The 23,962-nt window shown below is 36.1% G+C and overlaps 1 protein-coding gene across 1 annotated transcript in view; it reads left to right on the top strand.

Moving 5' to 3' along the window:
• Positions 1 to 23,962, top strand: part of ARHGAP10 (Rho GTPase activating protein 10) — a 135,666-nt gene that overhangs the window by 14,250 nt on the left and 97,454 nt on the right. Inside the window, exons 2-10 of the mRNA XM_081332599.1 lie at positions 10,965 to 11,060; positions 11,561 to 11,622; positions 13,845 to 13,916; positions 15,108 to 15,209; positions 16,161 to 16,271; positions 16,593 to 16,697; positions 18,558 to 18,687; positions 22,007 to 22,113; positions 23,164 to 23,258. Of these exons, the coding sequence (XP_081188725.1) occupies positions 10,965 to 11,060; positions 11,561 to 11,622; positions 13,845 to 13,916; positions 15,108 to 15,209; positions 16,161 to 16,271; positions 16,593 to 16,697; positions 18,558 to 18,687; positions 22,007 to 22,113; positions 23,164 to 23,258 (880 nt within the window). The remainder of the gene's footprint in view (positions 1 to 10,964; positions 11,061 to 11,560; positions 11,623 to 13,844; positions 13,917 to 15,107; positions 15,210 to 16,160; positions 16,272 to 16,592; positions 16,698 to 18,557; positions 18,688 to 22,006; positions 22,114 to 23,163; positions 23,259 to 23,962) is intronic.

The raw sequence follows: 23,962 nt of genomic DNA, 5'->3' as shown, positions 1-23,962 counted from the left end.
TGGACAGAAAGAAACTCAAGACAGATGATGCACTTGACCACTCTCTTTGGCTCATCCTGGTCAACTTCTACAAGTACCTTGAATTATATCAGGAAGCCTATTGGGAGCCATTGCAGTTTGTGGAGTAGTAGCATTACATGGACATAATAAGCTATGCTCATAACTACCTGTGCCACAGCATTCTGTGCAAAGTGATGATTTAGTTATGAATGGTTATATATTTCACATACTGTATTGTTAAAAGAAACCACTGTTTTTAGGTTTCAATGCCTTCCTTTATGGGCAGTTTTAATTCCTAATCATAATTGAGAAGACATTGGCTTTTGACTACCTGTGTGTGTCAGCGTTATCCTGTTATTTAACAACTAATGAATGGGAGAGATAATCTTTGGTATGGGTTGGTATCAACAGTATGCTAGCAATATCCAGATCTGCAGTGTGATCCTAAGCCAAATTAGCAGAGCTATGGAAATCTTGTCCCACTGCCTGCAGGCTTTCAGGATCTGAATAGGAAAAAACAAGATGAAGTTGGACTTGAGCAACATTGAGCAACATTCAGGGGCAGCTTCTGGTTGTCTTGAAGGAGAAAGGCTACCCCAAAGGAAGAGGTTCTGAGATCCTCCTTAGTTCATGACTACCACTGGATAGGCAAGTATAGGCTGTGGCTAAGCACTGTTTGCCCAAATTTGGCTGGTGCTTCAGTTGTGGCTAGACTGAAACTTTTGCAATAGAAACTCATGACTTCATGATCACACAATCAGAATACTGCTGTTCTAAAGACCACCTGAAGTTATAATTGGTAGAAAATGTGACACAATATCCATGTGATGACAGAGTCAACCACCAGAAGCACTTTATATCTGTGTTTAGGTCTTGCTAATAGGCTTCCAAGTGCAATTTGGAATTCTGGTTTTGACCTATAGAGCTCTTTATGTCTTAGCCTCAGGCTATCGCCAGCCATCCTCAGCTAGAACCAACCCATATGTTATATTTCTCATGGTAAAAAAGCTTGAGTATCCCACATTTTAGCAAACAACAAAGGGAAACCAAAAGATTTTTTTCTGTAATGGTTTTATAAAATAGCTTTCCTTTGAATATCAGATTGACTTTAGTATAATGTCCATCCAAAGTGAACATTAAAAATTGGATAGTTTCAGAGAACCTTTGGTAGTTGACATAATTTTGCTGGGATTGGTTGATTTTATCATAGGGTTTTCTTTACGTTAATAAGTATGGTAGGTGCAGTGATTATTATTTTGGTCAATTTAGAAGTATATTATAAATTATTGTAACATAGTTTGATGTGTGTTTCTTTTTACCGAGAATGTTTTGATATTGTGGATGCTGATTTTAGATCTATTGCATATGTTTTACCATTCTTAAAATTGTGTTACAATATGGAGGTTTTTAAGTTTATTGTATCTCATGGAGTTGGAGGGATATAAATCCAGTAAATAAATATGTAAATAATACTTGCTAAATAAAATTTACTAGCCTGCAAAATAAGGGAAAGTAATCTGCCTTGAAATGTTCTATTTATTGATTACTGACACCAAATCTAATTGGAAGATCAAGCAACTAAAGCAGGGGTGTCAAACTGCTAGCCTACAGGCCGGTTTCATCATACCGAAGCCGCGCCCACCCCATTGCCAGCAATGCAAAAAGAGTCATGATACGTCGCGACACATCATGTGACGCGAGTTTGACACCCGTGAACTAAAGCATATTATTTTGTTTTATGACAGTTCTCTTTTTAGGGGTAAAGAAGTTCAAAGGTGTCCTTATTATCTCCCTACTTACAGCCGCTCCATAACTTTTGATCACAAATAATTATAATACTTGAAAGAAGAATCAAAATATTGCCCTTGATGAACCAGAAGCTTGCTAAGTAATGATTTGAATTGATAATATGTTTTGCTTTAACTGTATCATTTGTGCAATTTGAGAAAAATGTAGCAACTACATTGTGAATTTGATAGGCTATAATTAACTGGATTATAACAATCTACAATTACAGCATTCTTTGTTCTCTTTTAGCATTCCTATAGAACAAGTTTTATTCAGCTCAATTTTTAGCTTTAGATGAGGAGGTTGGCATCCTCTTTCTTTTCTGGGTGTTTTCCCAGGCAGCCTTTGAAGACACCCAACTCTTTTGTGAGAAGTATCATAACTTATATCAAGGTGGAGCCCTATTAAGGAACACAGAAGTTGCAGATTGCTGTACATATATTTCTAATAGGTCCTTGAGAGTTCAACTAAAGCAGTTACTTTAGCCATATTTTAATTGTGTATTTACTATGTTGTTGAAAAACATACATAGTAATGATATGTTTTCACATATAATCTTACATAATTTTGAGTGAAAAATCTTATATATTAACTCAGCTTGTTTCATTAAAATGTTTTGAGTTGGATAGATTCTCACAAAAGAAGGTAAAATATTTTTAAAGTTTCCACCAAAGCAAAGGTATAGCTCCCATACCTTTTTCAAAGCTAACTTAAGGTAATAAAAGCAGGCAATATGGTAAAATATTACTTACTATTCAGTCTACAGACAAAAATGATAAGATAATGAATCAGATGTAATTCATTCACTTCAGTATAGCTTAAGTAACACAATATACAGGTAGTTCTCGACTTAAAACCATTCATTTAGTGACTAAAGTTAGAATGGAACTGAAAAAAATGATGTATGACCAATTTTCACACTTAACAACTGTTGCAGCATCCCTGTGGTCATATGATTGACATTTGGATATTTGGCAATTGGCATCCTTTTGGGACCTTCTGATAAGCAAAGATTCACTGCCAAGAAAGGTCATAAAAAGGGGCAAAACTCATTTAATTGTCTTGTTTAGTGAAGGAAATCTTGTGGTCAATTGTGGTTGGGAGTTGAAGACTACTTGTAGTGGAAATACAGTTCTGGGACCACTAAGCTTTAAGCTTCTTCATAAATGCACATGTTTGCATAATGAAAATGTTCTACATTTGCTTTTAACTACAAAAAAATGAAGTAACATATATTTTGTATTTGGCATGCTGAAAACTCAACAGTATAACAGCATATCTATAACATATACACATGCACACACACACAACATGTATGTATTATTGACATTATAGGAAATAATTTGAAAACAGTAGAGAAATTACTTAGCAGGCAGGCAGTAATAAAATGATTCTCAATTTCTGAACAAGCACTTTAAAACATTCCCATTCTTACACCTTCTGTTCTCTTTACCTGAACCACAGAGCACTTAGCTTTTTTCCTCTCAGAATACTTACCGGTAATAGAAAATTGTGACTCCACAGATAGAATAAAGACGATATAACAGGGCTGAGTACTTGCTAAAATGTGACTTGAGAAAACATGTTTACAGCAATCTGTTTTTGGCAGCAAATTCTTAATGTGTGTTTAAAGTTAATTATGGCTTTCATATAGTCTATTCATTTAGAAGGAAAATAATGTGAGATCTATATGTTTTGTTATATTTTCTGAAATAATAATTACATTCCTTTGTAGACAAATATATGAAAAGTAACCAAAAATGTATAAAGTAGTCAACACATATTTTAATCAAATTACGGGAGAAATAATTAAGCTTTTAAAAATATTTGAATTGAGGGACCAGTTACATCTACCCACCCGATCAGGTGTGGCTGGAGAAGCGTGGTACATCTAATATGGAATGTTTATCTGATGGAACCCAAGAAGAATGAGAGACTTCTCTGTTACCCGCTCTTTGCACCTCATTTCCTAGGAATTTAGATTGGCATCTAAAGAAGGGCCTAAAGATTTGGTTTTGCCATCTTACCTAGGAATCTGGTAATGATAGTAGGGAGCCTGCTGAATGGTTTTATTGATAATTAATTAGATTTTACTTGCACAGATCAGGGTTTTAATAGTTTTAATGTGTTTTCATAGATTCTGTATCATTTTGGTTATCTTGTGTATTTTGTGTGTGTTTTAACTTTGTGAGTCACATATATGAGATGAGTGGTTATATAAACTGAACAAATAAATCGGTATACGCATCAACTTAAAATGACAAAAGACCCATATGAGAAGTAATAGCATATACCACAGACCAGAACATTGAATACTTTCCTTTGATATTTATACAAAGTTGATTTTTTATACAAAATGTACACTTTTCTGACTCTATCTCTGACCTTTAATGACTGGGAAAATGTGTTCCTTTTACACATGTTCTTTTACTTTATACTTATCCCTACCTTACACCCTGCCTTCCAGCCCTTAAACCTCATTAGGTGCTGCTGGAATTAGAAGTAGCCTGGCAATTGCTCCCTTTTCTGAGTTGTTTCTCTGATTCTCAGGCCATATCAGTTTATAGGAAAGGGAAAACAATTAGTTGCTGCTAGCTGGCTGTAGCTGAGCTGCATCTGTGAAAGATTTCTTGTGGGTATAAGGTTCTGCTACTACTTTCTCAGCTGCAGTAGCTTCTGAGGCTTTTGACTCCCTCCACCATCTATTTTCATCTCACATCTTTCATGCATGATTGTATTTTGGTTTTCCAATGCGCTCTCTTTTCTCTCTCTCACCAATATCCATTCTGCATCTTCAGTGTTTCTCTTGTTTTCCTGAAGTACAACTGATGTCCTTTGCTCTAGTAAAGTCCCAGGAGCACAATCCATAAGGAAGGAAAACTCAGGTCAGCAGTTTTGAGTCGAAAGACAGTCTCAGATGTTTATTTTCCACTTTTTACTGTTGGAGACTTCTCTTGTATACTGTGTTATTGGCACCTATAACTATTCTCTCTTACATATAAATATAATTATGGACTATATTTCTCATTTGGTTTGTCTTTTCCAATTTTTTCAGCAAAACATTTAATAACAACTTCCAGAATTAGGTGAACGAGCTCGTTGTAGTTTTTAGTTGTTCGAATACAACTCAATGTCAAAGATGTGGAATTTATGTAGTATTAACTATGGCTAATATTGGTGCACATTTGAACCTTAAGCTGGTTTAGTTATACAAAAACAAACTTGGTAGTATTAGTGTACTGTTTTTGTCTGCCTTTGAAGATGTTCAGTAGCTGCAGTTAATATTAAATATGGCTGGTCCTATAATGACTTGGATAATTGAATTAACGTAGATTACATCAATATTGAGGCTACATTCCCCAAACACGTATCTCACTAAACTTCAGTTACTGCTTTTGACATAAAATGCCATTAATATTTTTGACCCAAATTGTCTGCAGAAGTGCTTGTATATGCTAGCATAATGTTAAGTTTAAATAAGAATGACTTATTAAAATTGTGTATGCAAGCTGAGAAGAGCTAGATAGGTACCAGAGGATGGTCTTCTAAGATATACCCCATTAAGAACTTCATATGCAAAGAGGTTTTTTAAATGATAATTATGCTGACCTATTATTATTACTTAATAACAGAAAACATTTTATAAATAAAACATTTTTATTGATAGCTATCTTTTTTATTTCTGTACTACCTCTCCAAGATGGCTCAAGGTGGTTAATGTAAATTTAAACCATAAACTCATCAAAATACGATACCTTCGTTGATCGTTATAAAGATCACATTTACACTATTTAATATAACTACCGGTATATTTATTAAAAGCCAGTTTGGAAAAAAGGTCTTTAAGCAGTCTTGAAAGCCTTGATCAGAGGATATTTCCTTTTCTAAAACCATGAGCCTTGGATTATATTTGTCCTGCTATAAGTTTTAAATTATAAGCTTTTTTTTTAAAAAAAAATTGGTAATTATATGGCAGACTACAGAACTAAGTGTTGAATCATTAGATATTACTGACTTACCTGTCCATTTTGTACCTGGCACTTCCAAGTGAACTGTTGATGGTAAAAAACAAATAAATAAAAACATGTTAATGTAAATAAAATATTTTCAACAATGATTAAAATTTGGACACACTAAGCAAAAAGCTTGCTAGAGAAATTTATAATACTGGAAAAAGTGGAGGGAAAAAGGAGAATCAGTAGCAAGGTGAATGAATTCAATTACATCGTTGATATGTATAATGTGAGAAGACATGAAGGACCAGGTAGGGACTGATCATCATGGAGAAAATCTCTCTATGCAGTCTCTATGTACTGTCTTGATAGTACGTAATCAGCCATCAAAAATCTAAAAAGATAAGACAGAAACATAATAAATATATATGTGTAATATGTGATACTTGTAAGTAAAACTCAAAAGCTACATGCAGCAGAAATACTAAAAAAAAGTTGCTGTATCTTCGTCTATGTAGGTCCTATGAAACTGTTAACTTTTTGTTATATGAGAGACTCATGTTTAGATACTCCAGTGCTTAAGGCTTATTTTAAAAATACTTTTTTAGCTGAGGCAGTAATACAGAAATATATGATATTAAATAATGTTTGTCTCTTTCTCACTGGCATTTCTGCCCCTAATCCTCTACTAAAACTTTTATTGACCACATAGAAGGTAAATGCCACATAAGGTAATAGCATATTGGGATGTGTTTCAAATGAAGAAAAAGCATAAAAAAACAGGGTTTGACATTCCCTACCTAAATATTGTTGCCGTGATGCCATATAGATTTTGTAAATTGATTGGTGCAAATAAAGCCATTGTATGGTATTATACTAAAACTAGTATATAAATATAATAAATAAATTGGGAACTTAACTTCTGGTTTCATTGGTAGATCACAGATTTCTTATAAGCCTCAAAATAACTTCTAGGAGGAAATGATTTGACTTAACGCCCGTAGAATGTAAACATGTCCATCATTAGAAGTGGCTTCTTCTAGTTTCATTGGTAATGCCAAATATTTTACATGTGGTATAATCTCATTGTTGCTCTCTACATGTTTTAGGGACAGTTTTTTTAAAAAGGCATACTTAGTTAGGATATATAATTATTCCAGTTCTTAGTTCTCCGCCTGTGGCAGTAGTCTGGCCAGCTTTATTTGATTTCAGATGCTAAACTGGTTTGAGCTAGTTTGTACTTGAATAAACAACTCTAGGAAAGACTCAAAATATAGAAATCATAATAACAAAGTACTTCTATATACCATGCCAAGAAAACTGTATGAATGTCACCAAATAGTTACCTACAATAGAACTCAAGATAATTTTAATCTACAACAGAAGAGGCAGCTAACTTTGTTGATTTTGAAAAGCTAAGAAAGATTTGATCTGGCTAGTACATAAAGCAGGGGTGTCAAACTGCCGGCCCGCGGGCTGGACACGTCACCAGGAAACTGCGCCCACCCACTGACGGCAGTGGGGAAAAAGCTCCGATACATTGTGCGATGTCACATGATGTCGCGAGTTTGACGTGTCTTACATAAAGGAAAAGTACCAAGAAAAAAGCCCACTTCAGTGGGCTAGATTGAAAAGATTTTTTTTAAAAAGTGAAAGGGCCATTTTAGTCACTACTGTATTGTTTCAAAAAAGGTATTACCATTAGTGCTAGGCGGCCTACCCTTGCATTAGAGCAAGAGATTTTTGAAAGTACTTTTTTTTTCCTAAAGAAAAGGTTTCCTGTCTTATTGAAAAATTAGAATGATTGGGAGTCTGGAAAAAAGACACTGAGGAAGAATGGTTGAAGGCAATATTTAACCTGGAGAAGAGAAGACTGCATGTACCATATTGAAAATGGTACAAAATTGCTCCAATTTTTCTAGAAGTTGGTACAAGAATTAGGTGAAATTATATAGTACATTATGGTTGATTAGAAGGAAAAATATAAATCTAATTTCTACTCAACAATGGAAAAGATTTCATCACGATGTGAGGACTGTCCTTGAGTGGAGCTCTTGAACTGATCTAAATCAGGTCCCCAACCCCCGGTCCATGAACCGGTACTGGGCCACAGCATGACAGCAACTGGTCCGCACAAACAAGCAAAGCCCCATCCGCGGGATGCAGGCAGCACACAAAACCACGCCCCCTCTGGTCTGCAGAAAAACCTCTCTCCATGGAATCAGTCCCTGGTGCCCAAAAGGTTGGGGACCTCTGATCTAAATAGTTGCTGTGAAACTTGTTGCACTTCAGAAACTATTTTTTTCTCTAACAAATATTTAGCTGTTTTGCTTATAGATCTTATTCCATCTTGTTATTTACATGCACAATAGTAGTTAAAAATTCTATAATGAGAGAAAGAAATATTCATGTTAAAAATGTGCAATATTTTACACTATTTCCTTTATGGAATTTGAATTTCATGAGCTCCAATTATAATAAACATCAATTGTTTTAAGTAAGCAAAAAAATCTGTATGGGTGTGATTGCCATGGCAGCATGGAATTTAAGCCTGTGTGGTATAATAATGTGGCAGAATCTTAGGAATCTTGCCTTTTATGGAAAAAAATCTGCTTATTGAGATACAGTGTTTTAGCAAGTTCAACTATAATTTAAACATTCTATTAAATTACATAAGACACTTGGCACAGCTTGTATATGTTAATATATCTTCCTACATATAATCTTTTTGACAGTTATATAATGGTTCAAACAACAATATTTAAAAGGCAAGATAATTTCAGTTGCCCTGTTAATTCAGAACACGGCATTAGGATGCTTGTATGTGTGCATGTATCTGTGCATGTGTAAACAAAAGAATTAAATGTCATATTCCTTGCATAAAAATCAATTTGTTTTTATTAACTGTATTTGTTATAAATATCTGGTAGGGGTTGTGTAGAGCCTGCCAAATGGTTATATTGTTAGTAAATTGGATTATATTCTCATAGATTATATTTTTATGTTTTTAGTAATTTTTATTGCTTTAGTATGATTTAATGTTTTTTGTTGTATAATCGTGGTTTTTCTTTTATATTGCATTTTGTATTTTAACTTTGTTAGCTGAGTGTCACATGTGTGAGGTGGACAGCTAGATAAATTTAAAAACAATGTACACTGCTAAAGCATATTGATTTTCAATAATTTAAATGTGGATGAAAATAGCAAATTAAGCAACAACCAAAAAATAATAGCACATAAACATTGATTATTGCTCCAATTTAGGTAGCAGCAGTAATTACACCTTAAAGCACTAGTTCAGGGGTCCCCAACCCCGGTCCCTGGACCAGTACCAGGCCGCGGCATGCCAGCAACCGGTCTGCACAAACAACCAAAGACCTATCCGCGAGATGCAGGCAGCACACAAAACCATGCACCCTTTGGTCTGTGGAAAACCCTCTCTCCACGGAACCAGTCCCTGGTGCCCAAAAGGTTGGGGACTTCTGCCCTAGTTCCATGACCTTTTCAAGGCTGTTCCAAAGGAGGGGGCTGCCAATGAAAACCTCTAGTGCTGACCTGCCTTCTCACCTGACATTTGTGAGGCACCTTTAACTTCCTGCCTTACAATGATGGTGGAACAGAGATTGGTTCTGTATGGAAGAGGCAATCCTCAGGTGTTCTTGGGGATTTTCTGATTTGCACCAAAAGCTTTACTATAAACCAATGCAGCACCCACAAACCCACTAGTGTTATATGGCTGTTGCAGCTTTCACCTGGCAGCTGCAACTGGCTGCATTTTTTTAATAAAGTATCATAAGACTCAGTGCCTAATCTACTGTGATTACTACAAATATAGTTGTTAGGTGCTATCGACAGAAGAGAATATTTATTGCTCAAGGTTGAACTGTGGGACCTTGGTGTTCTTGGAACTTGGTTGTTTTCTTGCATATGTTTAATTACAAAACTAGATAACATTATCAATGCTAGAAGGAAGTGGAGATTGTTCTCATTCTATATACTAGTAGTCCTGCCTACCAGTATTAGTGGGGGTGGTCGTGGTGGTCCTTTGATTGGAGTCAAGAAACCACCAAGACCACTCCCACCAACATTGACAGAGCAAGCCACTACATAGAGCAGTGGTTCCCAACCTTTTCTATACCCCGCCCCTCTAGAACGCTTCTGATATATTCTCGCACCCCTTACAGAAGTTTAAAATAACAGCAACGAATTATGCATATACACTATAATTTTGAAAACCCCAAGTTTTTGCACCTCCTGGAATATCATCTCGCACCCCTGGTTGGGAACCCCTTACATAGAGAGAAATATTCATTCTCTAGCCCCACCATTTAAAAGAAATATTGATTCTCAAATAGCATTTAACACAGCTGTGGTTTGTACATAAACTATGGGATATACTTACTTAAGGATACTTCATATAGTTTCACTTGATGTGTGTGCCTTCTGAGCAGCTGACCTCTGATGAATTGTGAATATTAAATACATGTGATTCTGAGCCAGAGAACAATTTATGGGGGAAGTAATGCACAAGTTCTTAATATAGCCATACTGAATTCATAGTATCACCAGATAATTACAAATGATGCTTTTAGTCAATAGAAGGGATTTTTAAAGGTATTTTATTAATGCATTTTTCCCATTCAGTCATGTTCAATTCTCAGAGATTGCCTTGACAAGTCCTTGCAGTTTTCTTGACAAGGTTTTTCAGAAGTGCATTGCCTACTTCCTAAGTCTAAGAGAAAGTGACTAATCCAAGGTCCTCCGGCTGGCTTTGTGCCTAAGGTGGGACTAGAATTCATGGTCTTCTGGTTTCTTGCCTGATGACTTGACCTCTTCACCACATTTGCTCTCTAATTCATATACAATCACATAAACTTTATCACATCTAAAATTTCTGTTTCATTTATGTCCTGATGTAACTTACATGGATTATCGAATATACATCTTAAGTATAAATTAAGGTCTTTATTATGTCCAGAGAACTGCAAAAGTTAATGGATAGTAAATAACAATGCTAAACGTTTTTCTCTCATTTACTTTTTCCCTCTCACACTTATATACAAGATTATAATACCATAAATTTATTTATTCAGTACCATAGAAAATCCTTTAAATAACGAAGAGTCAAAATTAGATTTTTTTGTTGTACCTTAATTATATATTCAGATTCTTTTATTGAATCGAAAAGTGCTATCACTCATTTTCTTTCTTTTTTCCTTTTAGATCTTTCAGCTGCCCAAAGAAAGTTTGCTCGTTCACTGAGGGATTTCAGGTTTGAATGTATTGGTGAGGCTGAAACAGATGATGAAAGATGCATAGGTATGTCAGTATAAGAAAATTAATACAAGTCACCCTTGTTTAATAACCAATCGCTTAGCAGCCTTTTGAAATGGATCTCCCAAAACGTATTTATAACCTGGTTCCAGAGTTCCAATGGACACAAACACAGAGTGGTCACATAATCATGATTTACAATGTTTTTTGGTTAATTTCTGGTCTTAGCTGATTTCCAGCAAAAAAACATCCATAGAAACATATGGATTTGTTTAACAACCATGGCATTTGCTTAACAACTATGAGATTTGCTTAATGACCTTGGCATTTGCTTAATAATCACTGCAAAAGAAGTAATAAAATCAGGTCTAGACACTTGGTGCATTGACTTATGAATGTCATGACTTATATCAGAAAATCCAGGCTTCATTATGGTTGTAAGTTGAGTGTATATATAAATCTAAAATTTTAACTTTTTATATTTTATTTGCTACATAGTGTCTGATATTTATTTATATATATGTTTATATTTATTCATGTTACAGATGCATCCCTTCATGAATTCTCTAACTTTCTGAAAAATTTAGAAGAACAAAGAGAAATAATGGTGAGTTCTTTTTTAAAATGTCACATGCAAAAGTGTGATTGCATTCTAATTTTGTTTCTGTTTAATAAAATATAGCAGTATGTAATCTGTCAGGAATGTCATCTGCATATTTCTCATTATTTTTCAAACTCCAAAAGTTTCTTATATATCCATTTGAACTTCTTGAAGAAAATCTTTTAATTTAACCTAATTAAATTAAATTGGTGTCCTCCTAAACTAACCTAACTGATCTACCAATTTTTTCTTTTGAGAATATACAGAAAGTGCAGATCAGAAGTTCATTATGCATTTTCTAATTAGTGACAATATTTTTAGCAGTTTACTGCAACATTTAAAATAAATTTTAGTAAGATGACAGGTGATTCAGTGGGAGTTTCTTTCAGTCCAAAGCTGATAGAATTCTTGATGTGTGATTCCTGAGAAAGATGTCTCTCTTATGCAAACATATACACCCAAATGCTTGGAAAGTATTTTTATACACATCTTGGAACTAAGGAAGAAATTTTGTTTTGAGCTAAACTCTTCCAAAGCAAATATGAACTTTTGTAAGATCACGAATTGCTTGATAAATTATATGGAGGAATCCTTTCTCTCCAGTTTTCATTTTGTAATATTCCAAGCAACTGGGAAGGTATAATTGCTGCCATACGGATTTAGATAAAAGTAATCCACATGCAAAACATTTGCTTCTTACTCTCAGCATTTGGCATTTCTCAGACAAACTAAGCAGGACCAGGCTGATGACTAACAGAATTTTTTGGGAAAAGAAGAAAGTAGTGGCAGTACTTATATGTGTTGTAACCTTCCCCTCCCACCAAATCTTGGCTATTTTTGTTTGGTCATTGAGATGAGCTAAACTTGAGACACACTTTTCTTTTTAGACCGACATAGAATTGTGACAATAATCTTCCTACAAAACATTTAGAAAGAAATCTACAGTATAACCAGTTTTAAAAAAACTTGGGCAAGGTCCATATTCAAAGCAGAAACCCTAAATCTATTTCCAAGTGCTACAGAATCCTTTAGACAATAATAAAATCTACCTCAACAATGTGAATGTTTACTTTCATTCATTAAATCTTACATAGCTCTCTAGGTGTGAGCAAGGCTTTCTATGTTTAACTATAGAGAGGAAAGTTTTTGCCTAATCTTTATCATCATCATCATCACACACACACCCCCAAACGTAACAAATGTCAATAAGACAGGCAATAAAAGTCTGGATAGTGGATGTTGCAGTGGAATAGCAGAATAGAACAGAAGATACAAAATACAAAGACCTACCAATAGCAGAAGAGTGACTGTGTTAAAAGAAAGCAAATATAGTACCAATAGTGCTAGATGCCTTGGCTACAATCTCATCTGGAACACCACTTGAACACTTTCAGTATTGACAGAATCACCATCACTCAACTGCAAAAGGCATCTATATTTGGAACAGCTTACATCCTATGGCAATACTTTTAACACCATCTGCCTATCCCAGGTTCTTGGGAAGGACTCCGTAGATGAATAAAAATGTCAGTTCAGTCTAAACATCTGGCTGATTGTGTGACCAACCATAATTTATTAAACTTGTATGCCATCTAGCTTAATAACTTTGGTGCCTCACAACGATCAAGCAATGAATTACTATAAATTAATAATACATAAAAGATAGAGATACAAGATGGCAACTGCATGAAACAAAGACTTGGATGAAAAGCCAGGTCTTGTGGCTCTTCTAAAGAGTGGGGACCATCTGGATCTTGAAGGAAATGTCATTCCAGAGGTGTGGCTACAAAGAAGTTGTGCTTCGTTATAATTAAATAAGCAAAATATATTCTGATGCACTTGGATATATACTCTAAAAACATTATTGTCTAAAAAAAGTTATTAAAACATAGGAATGTATATTCTAGCCAAAGCTATTTGAAGTCTGTTATATTTCCAGGAGAGAAAAAATTACAGTTAATAGAATAATTTACATACTTGTATACTGTTTTTCTTGTGACAGTGATAGTTTATTAATAGAAATTAATGTGATTTTTTTAAAAAAAAACATGCTATTTTCATTTGTATACTGTTTTTCTTGTGACAGTGATAGTTTATTAATAGAAGTTAATGTGGATTTTTTAAAAAAACATGCTATTTTCATTTGGAAAACACTGTTAGTATAATGTTTTCTTCGTACTGTAGAATAATCATAAGTATACTTGTATTTATTTTCTTCTTCTTGAAAGGCCCTAAGTGTAACTGAAACTCTCATCAAGCCTCTGGAAAAATTCAGAAAAGAACAACTTGGAGCAGTAAAGGTTTGTCAGTAACTTGTGTATTTATAGCTTCTTTTCCATTTTATGTTTTGTTTTGCAAGTAAAATGATAAAAATTTAACTTAAGTAGGGAATACATGATCGTTTCTTCAGTACTTTACATGTGCATTAAGATCAGTTAATATTTAACTAAAGATTTTGTATACTCGTATATAACAATAGCAATAACACTTAGACTTATATACTGCTCCACAGTGCTTTACAACTGTTCTGAACCAGCCCTCTTCTGGCCTTGTAGTAAGGCAAACCCCTATTCAGAAAGAAGAGACTGGAGAGCGTCCAAGGCTAAAAGGCATCTGCCAAGATTTAATTACGCAGTTAACAAAAACACTAGAGCTTGTCTTCTCAAGCGGAAAAGTTGCTTTCAGCAACCAGCCCCTCCCCAAACACTCCTTTTATAGAGAGCTCAGGGCGTGGTCTCCCTGTGCCTCCTCCCGAGGAGTCCCACAGCCTTTCTTTGTTTGTTCCTGCTCGACTGCCTCCTGCGTCGGGCGTCCTTGAACAGGGCCAGCTGTGGGTCATCTTCCTCCGCACTCTCGGGCTCACGCAGCTGAGAAGAGGTCCCCGGCTGAGGGCTCTGCAAAGCCTCCAAACCATCATCAGCCGGTTCGTTTCCCTCCCCCTCATCTGAGTCATCCGATACATCGGAGCCGGCTGTCGGACCCACAGGCTGGCCCTGAGTCACAACAACAACACTCTCTGAGCAGTTTTGCAGACTAAGCATATTGGCTCTAACAATCTGGGTCCCACTTTTTCTGACCTTGAGTCAACCTTGAGCCATCAGGATCAAACCCCTGGCTGTGGGTAAAATTAGCCTGCATTCTAACCACTCCACCACCATAGCTCTGCATTTTCGCATTCAGAACTGTTTACAAACTTGCCAAGACTCTTTCAGCGATTAACTAAGGCCTATGAGGTGATTTCAAAAAATGTATATCTTCTGTGTGTGCTGTTGTGTTTTATATTTTATTGAACAAAAACAATGTGTACCAAAATTGGATATAGTCGCGTTGTTATAAATTGTAAATTAAAATTCTTCATTTTTACAAAAAACATGTATTTATAATAATACATTTGTGATGTTAGAAAGGACAAAAACCAAACAATTTATAATATGTATTTCATGTATAAATGATATAATATTTCTTTCATCTTTCCATTTAAAATGTTTTAGGAAGAAAAAAAGAGGTTTGATAAAGAAACAGAAAAGAACTACAGTTCGCTGGAGAAACATTTAAATATGTCAGCTAAAAAGAAAGAAGCACAAATATTGGAGGTATTTATACTACGTTGTCTAACTTCTATCTGTTGTAAACATTTGCAATAATAATTCTTTTGAAGATAAGTTGGTAACAGCAATTTTTCTGTTCTGGTTTTGTGAGCAGGGAATGAATAGCTAGAATCTGAGACTTTTTATCAATGATAAATATTATTTGTTTTATACATAATAAACACAATTAATTTGCAGTAAAGTGCCTAATGTAAAAGATGACCAGGCAGAACCCATGCTGGGGTCAAATGTACCATCAGTTTGGAGTCATTACTTCCCAGAAGAGATCTAAGTCCAGCCGCCTCGTGAATTCCATTAACCCTTATCTGGTGCCAATTTGGCTGGACTGTTACCAGATCAGATTCTTTTGTATAGGTCGCATAAAATAAACTTTTAGTGCTTTGAAATCTACTTCTGTTACTAGTTTCTTGCACCTGACACCTACCATTGCTTAGATTATATATGTATTTTACAGAATCCAAATGCAAGTACATTAGATTGCTGGTTTTGCTTATGTGTCAGTCATTAAAATACATTTTAATTTTAATAAAATGAAATCTGAGAGCTTAGATCTCCTGATAATCCCTTTTTTTGGTGGAAATTGTGCCTCTTTTAATAAGCTGTTTTAATGCTTTACAGTTATTTGATCTAATTCATTGAGGAAAACAAAAATAGTTTAAGCCTAACTTTCCTGTCTGTTAATTTGTCAATTTCCCCCCCCCCCATTTACTGTAATACATTTATTAAAAGAAAGTTATTATATAAACACTTGGAATTAATTCTGAGACACGAGGAGAATTTTAACCTGAAATCCTTTGACCATAGAGTTTGGTGTGTATAATTACATTTAAATTAGTGCAGTTAATGATTCTGTGTTAGATTGAGATACTCGATACAATATATTTCTGTATAGAATCTCTGAATCTTAAAAAAAGCAAAACTATATTTTTTATGCAGGCAGATAACCAAATCGAGCAAAACAGAAAACATTTCTATGAACTGTTACTTGTATATGTGTGTAAACTGCAAGAGATACAAGAAAGAAAGAAATTTGAGTTTGTGGAACCTGTAAGTAGAATATTAAAAACATAACTGAAAGAAAATAAATTTTACAATAGAAAACAAGTAAAAGTTGATTTAAAAACAAATATAACCATTTTGCCTTGTGCTGTATATGTCCTTTTGCTATTTTACTGAATTTATACTTAATCACAATGAACGCTGTGAATTATGAATTTACAGATTGTTATTCCACAGTGAAATTCTGTATTATGCCATAAAGTCCCACTAAACGTAGAACCTAATTTATTTAAAACAATGGTAAGAGGAAAGTAAAAAGAAATTACTCCTTTGCCATCTAAGCTAAAAAGAAATCTTACTGTGTTTTAGGTCCTGTCATTTTTTCAGGGCATGTTCACTTTCTACCATCAAGGCTATGAACTTGCCAAAGATTTTGACCATTACAAAATGGATCTGCAGATCAATATCCAGAATGTAAGTGAAGCCATCCTTTGATTGTAGGATATGTCCATCTGCAACTCTGACCCTGCTGTTGCAGTTTTGTATTTTTGTAATGCATGTTGATATTCTACAAAACTATGGAAATGTAATGCCATCTGCAGGCTAATATGCTACATGACTTGTTAAGCCTTTATGCAGTAACCAAATGAATATTTCTGCAGATTTTGTATGTGACTTAACAATTGAAAATAAAAATGAATTTATTTTCTCCATTAATGTTTAATAGACAAAGGTACGTTGCATTATTTTTAAATAAGTTGAAATATATATAAAATAATTTTGTTGATAGTTCCATATATTGGACATCGTTATAAAATTAATTGGAAATTGTAATATAAAGTGAAAAAATAATTTTCTGTATAGAAGATTGTGGTATCATAAGCAATGATGATGCTTATGTTCATGCTTTTGTATGAAATCAAAACTACAGCACTTAGTCATTGCAAACTCAAATATTAAGATAACTTTTATATATTATATTGTATTGTCTTCTATTGTCTTATTTCATTGTATTATATGTTTAAGTTAAGTTAATGTAAATTATTAATTATTTGTATAATCAAATTCAGAAAGAATTAGTAGGGGTAACACTGTTATCAATTGGACAGGCTTTCGTATGTGGGTTAGACACAATGATGTCTTCAAAATGCATATCATCCACTTTGAATGTCTATGGAGATTTTCATTCACCCAGGTCATGCTTGTCCCAAAAGTGCTTTTCCGAAAGGGAACTGGACTTTCTTGTTTGTTTTTTTGAAAGCATTTCACTTCTCATCCAAGAAGCTTCTTCAGTTCATGAACTTCAGTTCAGTTCAGTTAGTTGGATGAAGGAAAAAGGAAAAGGAAAAGCAATTCCAAAAATGTTGTCAAAAAAAACAACCACTTAAATGAACTTCATTAGGTATGAAAGCTTGCTGGATAATCTTGGGCCAGTCATTTTCTCTCAGCCCAAGTCATCTCACAAGGTTGTTAGTGTAGAGAAAATAGGAAGAGGAAGTAATATTAGTGTCAGTACCCACCCCAATCCACGTCTTAGGAAGACAAAAACTCTTGGAGTCAGTTCTAGTCCAAAAGGAATCTTTACTAGGACATGCTTGGTTTTGGGAATACAAGACAGGACTTAGTATTGTTTTACAAATTGAAATTTTATAAAGGGTACCCGGTTCAACCCCCCCTTCTCTCAACCCCATTTGGTCAGCCCCCATCCTTCTACTTCGTGTCATCCCTTTCGTGGGAAAAAAAAGAACTTCGAATCTTTATGGTTATTGCCTTCCTCCTCTCCAGAATTAAAAGAAAACACAAGCCAGATACCTTCTTCTCTAACCCTCCCTTTTGATCCCCCCAGTTCAAAAGGTTTCCTTGGTCTTTGAAATAACCTAAGGCAGGCTGAATCCACATATGCTCCTCCTTCCTCAGGAGATGGCAGAATCCATAGGGGGTGGGATAATGTTTTAAACATACATTTATGAATGTGATATAAATGGATTCTGACAGTGTTCCCCACATTGAGTTATTTATAAAAATAATAGAAGTGGTATATAAATGAAATTTTTAAAATGCAATCTCCAGGAATTAAGACAAAAGGTAACATACACAAAGCCAGATAGTTTCCTACCATCTCCAGTTAGTAAGTTTCAGCAACCAGAGTAACACCTTGGAAGAGTTGTAATCTTCCATGTTTCTGTTATCTGGGAAATAGTATTTAATATGTTTATAGCCATATACAATTGACAAAGAGATATTAAATACCAGGAGATTGTTAGTTTGATTTTTTTTTTCTAGAATCACTTGTTTTTGGTTTTCTGTTGTAAGTTTTAAAATCTTTTCTTGCAGACAAGAAGTCGTTTTGAGGGAACAAGATCAGAAGTGGAAGACCTCATGAACAAAATCAAGCAAAATCCCCAAAAACACAAAAGAGCAAATCAATTTGCAATGGAAGGTTATCTTTATGTGCAGGAAAAAAGTAAGCTATTTGTTTAGTTTCATGGTAAGAATTTGTAAACATGTATTCAGGCTGTTTAGCGATGTTTTTTTATCATGCTAAAAATTGAATTTTTATATGGGTAAGGCTTGTTTAATGACTGTTCTGCTTAGTGAGTTAAAGTTAAGACAAATTAAAAATTAACTTTATGACTCATCTTTTTATTTACAATCATCGCAGCATTCCTGTGATTATGTGATTGAAATTTGGGTGCTTTGCAACCAGTGGGTGTTTACAACTGTCGCAGCACCCACAGTCATGTGCTTTCCATTTTTTGTACCTCACAATCACCTTCCGATAAGCACAATCAGTGGAGCTGGCAGTAAAATCACAAGTTGCAGTCTCACTTTATGACCATGTGTGATTTGCTTAACAACTGCAGAAGAAGTGAGATCATAAGTCCATCATGGTGTTTGCTTAACACCCTCATAATTTATATTTTATATTTTTATATTTTAATCCCATTTATATCCCGCCGTTCTCCGAAGACTCAGTGTGGCTTACAATCTAAGAAGCACAAATCAATGTGCTTAGCAATAGCTTTCATTCTATGTATATGCCTGCTTATTAGGGCTTTCCCCCCCCCCAAGCGGCATTATTACAAAGTCAGCTTATTGCCCCCAACAATCTGGGTCACCATTTAGTAATGGTGTTGCTAGTTTTAATTGTGGTAGTTAAATGAGAACTACCTGTATAGAGATATTTTTTCTCTTTTCATTTCAGTTCCCTACATTTGCTCTATTTTCCATGTTCTTATACAGGTAATCCCCGAATTGCAAACATTTACTTAACACTTGTTCAAAGTTATGCGACAAGTGCCCCCTAGTGTTTATGAACAAGTCCCAAAATCACAAATGTTGCAGCACCATGGCAGTTCACCCTTTTGAGTGACTGCTGAGGCTCTGCAACATTCACCCGCTTCCCCCTTCCTCCCTGCCACAGTAGATATACTCATCTTGCAAAATATGTCTCCTCTCTGCCACAATTTCTTTCCCTTTGATGGAGAGGAATGTTGGCTTGGAAATGCTTTTCGCGCCAACAGTGGAAGCTCCTAGGTGCCATAATTTTGCGTGAGTTCGAACACAAATTCTCTGCAAAAGACATCATGGCCCCCAGAAGTTTCCATTCTTGGGGGGGGGGGATTGTTTGCGTCATTTGCATTCCTCTGGGGCAAAGTGTGGAATCGGAGGCAGCCAGAGGCAGGAACCAATACTGTCCATTGCCTGGGTGTGCTGCTCGCTCATGTGTACTGGCCTTAGTTTGAGGGCAGAAATAAAGCCTTCAACTGAGCAGGAAGGCATCGCGGAGCCAGGCCCCTTGCACCTGCATCCAAGCCACCGCCGGTAGCAGTGGCAGCCACCTGAGTGGCTGTGATGCTCCCTCCCCAGCCAGCCACCCACCCTGCCAACCTACTCCTTTTCTGACCAGCTGGCTGGCACAAATCCTGACCACTCTTCTCCTTGTTGTCCTCCTTATTTAAGCGGAGTTTCTTGGCTCCATCTGAAACGAAGAGAATGGAGATGCAGCAGCAGGATTGCTCTCAAGAAGACCCAGGTGCGCTGCTCACTTGTGTGTGCCAGCCTTATTGAGAACAATCTCACTGCTGCGCCTCTGCTTTTTTCCACTCAGCCGAGAAACTGAAGCCGCTGCGGCTGCTTGAGTGGGGAGGACGACAAGGAGAAGAGCGGTCAGGATTTGTGCCAGACGGCATGCCGGGCAATGAGTAGGTCGGGTGGGGTGACGGCTGGCTGGGGAGGGGAAATCATGGCCTCTCAGGTGGCCACCGCCACCAGTGGCTTAGGTTTTGAAGTACTCCATAGGCACTAAAAAGGGACGCGGTGGCTCAGTGGGTTAGGACGCTGAGCTTGTCGATCAGAAGGTTGGCAGTTTGGCGGGTTGAATCCTGAGCTCCTGTTACTCGTCCCAGCTTCTGCCAACCTAGCAGTTCGAAAGCACGTAAAAATGCAAGTAGAAAAATAGGGACCACTACGGTCGGAAGGTAACAGCGTTCCGTGCGCCTTTGGTGTCTAGTCATGCCGGCCACATGACCACGGAGACGTCCTCGGACAAGTGCTGGCTCTTCGGCTTTGAAACGGAGATGAGCACCGGCCCCTAGAGTTGGAAATGACTAGCACACATGTGCGGGGGAACCTTTACCTTTACCTTATAGGCACTAAAACACTTTTTAACCAAATGGAGACCTGACAGAGACTGCAAGCTCCGTATGCCTGGAATAGGGCCTTCTACTCTGTTTCTAAGTGCACATTGGCAGGCACATGGAGCTTCTAGTCCTTGTCAGGTCTCCGTTCAGATAAAAAGTGTTTCAGCGTCTATGGAGCACTTCAAAATGCAGGGATTTGCTGCGTTTTGAAGCTCTCCAATGGCCCTGAAACACTTTTCAACCAAATGGAAACCTGACAAGAGACTGCAAGCTCCCTATGCCTGGAATGTGGCGCTTGAAAAACAGAGCCTTCTGCTCCGTTTCTAAGTGTGCAATGTCAGCCATGTGGAGCTTGCAGTCTCTGTCAGGTCTCCATTTGGAGAAAAGGTGTTTCAATGACACTGGGGCATTTGAAAATGAAGCAAATGTTTAGTTTCCAAACACCCTATATGTGCTTAAACTCTTTTTACCCGGACAGAGACCTGACAGAGACTGGAAGCTCCATGTGGCTACCAGTAGGGCGCTTGAGAAACAGAACATTTTACTCCATTTCTAAGTGTTCATTTGCATGCAGATGGAGTTTCCAGTCTCCTCAAGTTCTCTGTCCTGATGAAAATTGTTCCAGCAGTGGCAGAAAGGAGTTGGGGGCAGGAGCAGGAGATAATCACTGCAAACACCACAAGAGTTCAGGCTCCTATTCTCTGCAAAAGAGGGTGGGTGCCTGAACTCGCGCGATAGTACTGGCACCCAGGAGCTTCCATTGACTCTCCCTCAAAGGCAGAAACCGCGGCAGGGAGGAGACTGATCTTTTCAAGGTAAGTGAGTCCGGTGTGGCAGGAAGGAAGGGGGAAGTGATCTCATTCAAGGTATGAGATTCATTCCTGTGAATTTTTGAGTTACGAATGGGATGGGCAGGCTTCATTATATTTGTAACTCGAGGACTACCTGTAATAATTTCACATTTTCTATTGCTTTTGCTGTTGTGATTCTGTTAACAAGAATGCATATATTGGATTTATTTTTTATGTTTTTAAAAAGAACTTTGACTCAATATGTAAAAATCTGAAAAATAGGCTGAATGCAAAAACATCTTTATCTAATCTAAAAATTTGAAGTATTAATTATTATTGTTTTGTGAAGGACCTGCACCATTTGGTTCCAGTTGGATAAAACATTATTGCATGTATAAGAAGGAGTCAAAGAAGTTTACTATGATACCATTTGAACACAGAGCAGGAGGAAAAAGTGTGAGTATATTTCATATCAAAAGAACAGTAAAATAAATAAAGTATGTTCTGTATTGCTTCTCTGTGTTTTTGACATTTTCTTTTAAGTATAGTTAGATACAATATTGGAAATTACAAATAATAAGTTTGGAGAGATCTGAAATGGAATTTTGGAGAGCTTTAACAAAATACCCATATCCCTAGTAATTCTTTAATATCAAAGATATTTGAAAGCTTATTTGAATGACTTCCTAGTAAGGCACAGAAATTACATTCCATTGATCAGCTCTTATTGCATTGGTTATGTTTATTCAAATATACAGTACTTTTGCACAATATGTCTTTTCCCAGGAAACCTGTTCCTATTAGCAGTTTTCAAGTTAAGAAACTCTTTGATAACTCTTTGAATATTCCAGAATCTGCAGCATTTCAGTTTTCTTACAATATTCATCTTCCCCCTGTCCTTTCCAAATTATCAGTATAGCATTAGCAATAGCACTTAAAATTATATCCTGCTTCTAAGTAGTTTACAGAGTCAGCATATTGTTCCCAACAATCTGGGTGCTTATTTTATTGACCTAGGAAGGATGGAAGACTGAGTCAAACTTGATCTGACTCGAACTCCTGGCAGTGAGCTGAATTAGTCTGCAATACTGCATTCTAACCCCTGGGCCACCACGGCTCATTGTATCGGCTACTGTATTGGTAGCAATCAAGGCAGAGTGATTTTTATTGAACTTTTGGTGACAGGATTCTTTCTCTTCTATGCCCAATATCCTAAATCAGTCAATTTAACTTGAGTGTCAGCCAAAATGATGATGAAGAGGAAGATTTTCTGATCCCTTCTGTTACTCAATAAAATACTCCTGAGAAATTCATTTGATGATATAGTGAATTTTAGGCATGCATTATATTATATTCAGTTCCAAAAATTCTACAATATTGATGGATGCTTTCATTCTAAAAAAAATCAAACAATAACAACAATTAAACTTTGTTATTAATCACATTTTTCCTGGCATTTGTAGTAATAATGTCTGTCATCATATTCATGTAATTAATTTATTTCAGGGTGAATTGGAAGTCTATCTACTTCAGAACTGTACCAAACGGAATACTGATTCTATAGATAGGCGATTTTGTTTTGATATGGAAGTAATAGAGAGGTAAGTCGGTCAGGTGTAAATATTACTTTTAACTGAATTTATTTTAAAATTATTACCTATACAGTTCATTTGACACAACCATTCTTATAGGATGATCTTATAAGACCCTCTGATCATACAAATATAGATTTGAAAAGAACCTTCAAATCCATTTAGCAGCCTTACATAAAGTGCAAGAAATCTAGAAATAAAGCAACTCTAACCACTCACCAGTTTCTGCTTGAATATCTGCAGTGAGAAAGGGGCCATAATTTTTGTGTTGATAGTTTCAGTGCACACTATTTTTATCACACTTCTCCTAGTGGTCAACCAAAATCTATGATCCTGTAAAACAATATATTTAATTTTGCCATCTAGAATCAGGCTTTTCCATTTTCAGTGTGCAACAGTTCTTATAAATGAAGTGTATATAATTCCTATGAGTCCTTTTTTCTCTGTAATAAATATATCTCATCTTCATAGGAATGTTTTCCATATTTCTGATAATCTTGCAAAAAACTATAGCCCTGAAACCAATATAAAGAGTGGAATTCATGCATACATTTGGTAAACAAAGGAAATTCACAGTCTTTGCATTAGGGCAGTGGTGGCGAACCTTTTAGAGACCAAGTGCCCAAACCCAAAACCCACTTAGGGATCGCTGGGTGCCAGGTGGGCGTGGCCCACTGAGTGGACGTGGCTATGGTAGTCATGGCAGCATGGGT

The sequence above is a fragment of the Vipera berus genome (genome assembly GCF_964194415.1).
Source record: "Vipera berus genome assembly, chromosome: 7".
In the NCBI taxonomy this organism is placed as follows: domain Eukaryota; kingdom Metazoa; phylum Chordata; class Lepidosauria; order Squamata; family Viperidae; genus Vipera; species Vipera berus.
Note: the sequence above shows the minus strand (reverse complement) of the source record. Positions and strands in the feature narration are given on the sequence as shown.